The sequence below is a fragment of the Microtus ochrogaster genome, linkage group LG1, assembly GCF_000317375.1.
Source record: "Microtus ochrogaster isolate Prairie Vole_2 linkage group LG1, MicOch1.0, whole genome shotgun sequence".
Lineage (NCBI taxonomy): Eukaryota > Metazoa > Chordata > Mammalia > Rodentia > Cricetidae > Microtus > Microtus ochrogaster.
The window spans coordinates 57,572,426-57,578,989 of record NC_022027.1 but is presented as its reverse complement, the minus strand read 5'-3'; the positions used below and the strand labels follow the sequence as shown (position 1 = coordinate 57,578,989).

Genomic DNA, 6,564 nt, shown 5'->3' with positions numbered 1-6,564 from the left:
GAACTCACAGAGATCCGCCTGCCTCTGCCTCCCAAGTGCTGGGATTAAAGGCGTGCGCCACCACCGCCCGGCGAAAGCAACTACTTTTTAGATAGCACGCCACAGTGTAGTCTTTGCGTACATATGATGGAGGAAGGTCATTGGCTAATAAAAAAAACTGCCTTGGCCCATCTGATAGGGCAAAATTTAGATAGGCGGAGTAAACAGAACAGAATGCTGGGAGGAAGAGGAAGTGAGCTCAGACTCGACAGCTCTGCTCTCTGGAGCAGAGGCCATGATCCCCTCTCCTGGGCAGACGCATGCGATGAAGCAAGCTGCCAGGTCAGACATGCTGAATCTTTCCCAGTAAGACCGATGCTACACAGTTTATTAGAGATGGGTTGATCGGGATATGAAAATTAGCCTGTAAGGGCTAGAGTTAATGGGCCAAACGGTGTTTAAATGAATACAATTTATGTGTTGTTATTTCGGGGCATAAGCTAGCAGGCGGCCAGGAGCCGGGCTGTGGAAAGAGGCCCACAGTTCCCACAACATACATAACATGAAAGCAACTGCTTTTTAGATAGCAGCACCCCACAGTGTAGCCTTTGCTAGTCGCTGCCCAAATGCTGGGTTTACAAATGTGGACCGCCACACCTGGTTCTACTATTCTAGCCATTTCTAAGCAGACAGTTTGGTAAGCTTAAACACTCCACACTGTGGAAAACAGTACAAAATACAAAGGTTAAGCACTGGCGGTTCAGTGATGGGCATTACTATCTGCCTTCTTTTAAAAAGGAGTTAAAATTTAAAACTTCTTCAGTAAAATAAACTATTTAGAATAGGATTACCTTTTCTTTAGAGAGTTGCTTTATATCCTCCAATTCGCTAGAGAGTCTTTCTATTTCTCTCTGTGCTTGGACTTCTTGGCGACGAGCCTCCGCCAGTTCTGAACGGAAGTTCTGCATTTGCTCCTGAGTCAGCCTCAGTTCCTGCCCCAAATCAGTGACCTCCTTGTACTGGGTAGCAATGTACTCTTCCTGTTCTTTTATAACCTGAAAATCATAAAACAGTTGTGAGTTTCAAAATGAAATATATAGTTATGAAGTATACAGTTACAATTTGCTTCATTTTCATAAGAGAATTTCCCTACAATTAGCTTTATAAAACTACAATAAAATGAGCATCTCCTACTAGAAGTTAATATTTTTAAAAGCCTTAATGCACCAACACATGCTAAGCCACATTGCTAACCCATATCATTTAGCAAATTAAAGACTCAAGGGATCAGAAAAAGATAAAGATATACAGTAAAAACAGATTCAGACAAAAAAATAAACTCTAAACAGTTTACAAAAAAACAGAAATAGAGTAGTTGGGTATGGTGACACATGCCTTTAATTCCAGCACTTGGGAGGCGAAATCAGGCAGATCTCGGTGAGTAGAAAGACAGCCTGGTCTACAGAGTGAGATCCAGGACAGCCAAAGACACACAGAGAAACCCTGTCTGAAAAAAACAAAAAATTAAAAAATAAAAGAAAGAGTATAAAAAAGGCCACGTAAAGTTGGAAAATACAGCCAGGCAGTGCAGCACTAGAGAGGCAGAGGTAGGCAGATCTCTGTAAGTTTGAGGTCAGCCTGGTCTACAAGAGCTAATTCCAGGACAGGCCCCCAAACTGTAGAGAAACTGTGTCTCGAAAAGTCAAAATCAAAGCCAAAAAAAAAAAAAAGAAGAAATAGACAAAAGTCTGAATTATGTATATTTTTGTGTTTTCTTTGAATTTTTTAACTGTGAATGAGCTAACTACATAAAGACATTTTATTGTATGTGCTGATAAGCTAAAACAAAACATTTATTTTAAAAGTATTTTGACTTTAAAATTTAACTCTAAGGAAGCGTTACTTTGGAAAAGAGTTTTGCTTTTGTTTCCACAGAAGATGAGAACCTGGGGATTCATCCCAGGCTAATGTGGCTTGACAGAGCAAGACCCCTCTGAAATATCTTTTATGAACCCTAAAAATACTTTGCCCCCCCCCCCAAAAAAAAGCAGGAAGCACTTTGGAGAAAACTATACCCAAACTCCCAAAATGATTGTTTATAAAAGTTTGTCACTATTTTAAAAGGGTTGGTTATAAATGATTAATGGTCACAGATAATGCAGAGAGAGCTTGAATGTGGAGTTTGTTTGGGAAGAGTGTATTGGGAAGGTGGGAGGGAAGGGAGAGACAAACAGAGAGGGGAGGGAGAGTGGGAGGAAAGAAGAGGGGAGAAAGACAGAGGAAGGCAGGAAGAGATAGATTGGGTGTGGGTGGAGCCTCTCTTATAAGGGCCTCGCACCTACAAACAGTGCCATAGCAGAGGGGTGGCTGTGCCCAAGGGGCAGGGCCAAAGTGGGCCTGAATACATTGGGTTCTCGCCTCAGCACCAAATAAAACCAATATGGCACTAATGTAGGAAAAGGAGACCAGAAAAGAGCATACAGTCATCATCTACTACGCAGGGAGTTCAAAACTAGTCTGAGCTACCTAAGACCCTGTCTCAAAAAATCAAAAATCAAACCAACAAGTAGATTGCTCCTGAGAAATGACCTCTTGAGGAATAACACTCAAGACTGTTTTCAGGCCTACACAAACATGAGTACATACTCCTAAATAAATAATAAGTAAATACTGCCATGAAATATAGAATTAAAATTCACAATTGATCTATACAGCTGAGTTGTGGATTCTCTATGAAGGTGAAACATCACTGCAGCTATTATTTCCTCTGAAATGTTATTAATTACTTAAATTCCTAGTAAATGACAGGTTAAGTATTTCTTATCTGGAAACGCAAAATCTGAAATACTCCCTGCAGTGATATTTTGTTTATGTTTTAACAAATAAAGCTTGTCTGAAGATCTGAGGACAGAGCTAAGCCTCTAGAGGCCAGGCAGTAGTGGCACACACCTTTAATCCCAGGACTCAGGAGACAGAGGCAGAAGGATATATCTCTGTCAGTTCAAGGCTACCCTGGGCTACACAAGAGAAACAGAGCTCACACAAAGGTGATCCCAGTACTTGGGATCCCACGCCTTTAATCCTAGCACTAGGGAGGTGAAGACAGGAGTGATATGGCTGGGCAGAGAGAGGAATGTAAGGTAGAAGGAGACAGGAGCAGTCTGAGAAGAGACTCTGAGGACAGGATCCCCCCTTTGGTCTGAGCGTCAGTACAGGTAAAAGAACTCTCTAATGGCTGGACTCTCTGTCTCTCTGATCTTCAGCATTAACCACTATATCTGACTCTGAGCTTTTATTACTAATTCTGCTTAGACAAACTAAAGTTCATGATAAAACTCCCCATGCCTCCCCCAAAACACGTTGTGAATATTATTTTGGCAGAGAGAAAATTTCACAGTATGAAACTGTTTGATTGCTGTGGGGTTCTTGTACCCTGTAAAGATTTTTCACCTGTATTGGCTTAATAAAATGCTGACTGGCCAGTAACCAGGCAGGAAGTATAGGTGGGGTAACGAGACTAGGGGAATTCTGGAAAGAGAAAAGCTCAGTCTGCAGTCACCAGCCAGCTGCAGAGGAAGCAAGAAGAGAATGCTGTACTGAGCATGGCTAAACACAGATAAGAATTATTGGTTAATTTAAATTGTAAGAGCTAGTTAGTAATAAGCCTGAGCTAATAGATCAACCAATTTATAATGAATATAAGCCTCTGTGTGGTTTTTTTGGGACTGAACAAATGGCTGCGGAACCAGGCAGAACAGAAACTTCTGTCTACATTTGATAAGTAAACTTATTAAAATAATCTATAAATTATCTTCAGATGAGATACATATGGTAAATGTAAAACAGAAATGCATTCAGATTTGAGTACTTTTGAATATGTAAGTACTTCAAAATCCACATAAACTCAAACTACAAACAATTCTAAATAAAATCTTTGGCTATAGGAAGCAAAGTCAGTCCTAATTCAGCACATGAGGCAAGTTAGACAGAGGTAATGACACTGGACTTGAAGGAAGAAAAGGGAAAAAGGTCAGTACTAATTACTAGGGCCCTGGTATTTGTCATGAAGATCCAAGATATAAATGAGTATAATTACTATGCAAATAATTTCAGCCATTCACTAGTAGGGAACCAACAAGGCAGGGCCATTAATCATTTCCACCTCACTGTTGTCCTCATTGCTCTTAGAGACTCTGCTTCATTTTTGTTCCCAATAAATAATAACTTATGTTTACTATAAACAAGTCAGGAGCCGGGCAGTGGTGGGGCATGCCTTTAATCCCAGTACTCAGGAGACAGAGGCAAAGGCAGGTAGATCTCTATGAATTTGAGACTAGCCTGCTCTACAAGAGCTAGTTCCAGGACAGGCTCAAAAGTTACAGGGAAATCCTATCTCAAAAAAACAAAACAAAACAAAACAAAATATATTTGTTTTGTTTTGTGTGTGTGTGTGTGTGTGTGTGTGTGTGTGTGTGTGTGTGTGTGCATGCACACATGCACATACACAAAACTCTGGGAGTTCAGAAAACAGGGATGAAAAAAGAGACAAAATGCCTTCCCTAACACAGTTTATGTTCTACAGAGAGAGACATAAGCAATCAAACACAATAGTTATTGTTGAAATTCCAAAGTTTTTGATGAGAACATTATATCCATTAGAGCTCACAGAAACAAATTCACTTTTAAAAAATACAAGGGTGTTGAATATATTCAACCATCAATACACAGGAAACTTATTAATATCAAGTCATCAAGTAACTATGTTTCTCTGATAACATACTGCACTTGGCTGAAATAATACTGTTATCTTTTGTCAGTTTCTGTGTGAAGTTCCTCAAGTTCCTGTAACTTCTTAATATATCTCCAATTCAACTACATAATATATTTATATATTGAATATTTATTGATAAAAAGCATATACTGTGGATTTATTTACTCTGTAAAATATAACATGACAAAGTTAGAGAATACAAAGTACATAAGACAGTGCCCTTGTCTACACCAAAGCCAGCATAATTGTTGTATGATATTTTGTTTGTGTTCTGACAAATAAAGCTTGCCTGGAGATCAGAGGATGGAGCTAGTCACTAGATAACCATAGAGGCCAGGCAGTGGTGGCACACACACACACATTAATTCCAACACTTGGGAGGAGGAAGCAGGAAGATGTGGAATACAAGACCACCCTGGGCTACAGGAGACTGAACAGCCTTTGACCCCAGCACATGGGAGGAGCATGCCTTTGACCCCAGCACATGGGAGGCTCATACCTTTGATCCCAGCACCAGGGAGGTAGAAATAGGATCTCAGCCCAATTCAGTCTGAGAATTCAGAGAGACAGGAGCTCCCCTTAGGTCTTAGATTTAGTAGAGGCAAGAAGTTTCTGATCTTTCAACTTACCTAATATCTGACTCCAGGTTTCTATTATTAAGACTAATTATGATCATGCTTCACATATAAAATCTTTTTAAAGATCAAAAGAACTAATAGCATCTGGCACAAATAATTAGCTTTTAAAAAGTTGGAGCAGTTTCTGTATTTTAAAACTAAGGTATTAAAAATAAATAAATAAATAAATAAATAAATAAATAAATAAATAAATAAATAGAAAGAACAGGGTATCTAAAAGATATTCATTACTCTTCCCTTATGTGAAAATAATTTACTTACATTTTCCATTTCTTTCATTCTTTGTTGTGTTCTTTCTGTTTCCTTTTTCAGCTGACTTATCTCCTGTTCATTCTGGAGCATTATAAACTCCTTCTCCCGAAGCTGTTCTTTGGCATTATGCAACTTTTCATTTAAACTTTCTACCTGAATTTCAAGCAGATGATCATTATTAACACAACTAAGAAAATACAATTACTCCTAGCTGTGTTCTAAGTGAAACCAGCCACTTATGTACAAAATATCTAAAAGAAGGCAGAACATGGAGGTTCACACATACAATACAGCAGTTTGGAAGTGGAGCAGGAGGGTAATAAATTCAAAGCTAGCTTACACCACACAGCAAGACCCTGTCACAAAAATAAGAATAACAACAAAAATACCTAAAATCAAATTTTTAAAATAATTTTTTCTGGGGCTAAATATTATAATTCTGCTGGCCTGCCCTATCACCTGAGCACCCTGTTCACTTAAGAGTCAAGGTCCACCCACTCCCAATCTCCTCCTTCCCGCTGATGCAAGCTGATTTCCCTTCCTCTTTCTCTGTTTCTTCTAAAGAGGCAGCTGTAGCCAGAGACTGCTAGTTTGTTTCTCAGCCTCCCACACCCGAATAATCATACAGAAACTATATTAATTACAACACTGTCTGGCCAGTAGCTTAGATGTATTCCTAGCTAACTCTTACATCTTAATTTAACCTACTTCTATTATCCTTTTGTTTGTTTGTTTTGTTTTTATTTTTCAAGTCAGGGTTTCCCTGTAGTTTTGGAGCCTGTCCTAGAACTAGCTCTGTACACCAGGCTGGCTTCGCACTCACAGAGATACGCCTGCCTCTGCCTCCCTGAGTGCTAGGATTAAAGGCGTGCACCACCTATGCCCGGCTCCATTTCTATTATTCTGTGTATTGCCATGAGGCTG

The 6,564-nt window shown here is 39.4% G+C and overlaps 1 protein-coding gene across 1 annotated transcript in view; it reads right to left on the bottom strand.

Annotated features, from left to right (window-relative positions):
- The window catches only part of Ccdc18 (coiled-coil domain containing 18), a 113,988-nt gene that overhangs the window by 18,471 nt on the left and 88,953 nt on the right, over nt 1-6,564 (bottom strand). The window contains exons 23-24 of the mRNA XM_026785039.1: nt 5,650-5,793; nt 831-1,034 (exon numbers count right to left, since the gene is read on the bottom strand). Coding sequence (XP_026640840.1) covers nt 831-1,034; nt 5,650-5,793 — 348 coding nt within the window. The remainder of the gene's footprint in view (nt 1-830; nt 1,035-5,649; nt 5,794-6,564) is intronic.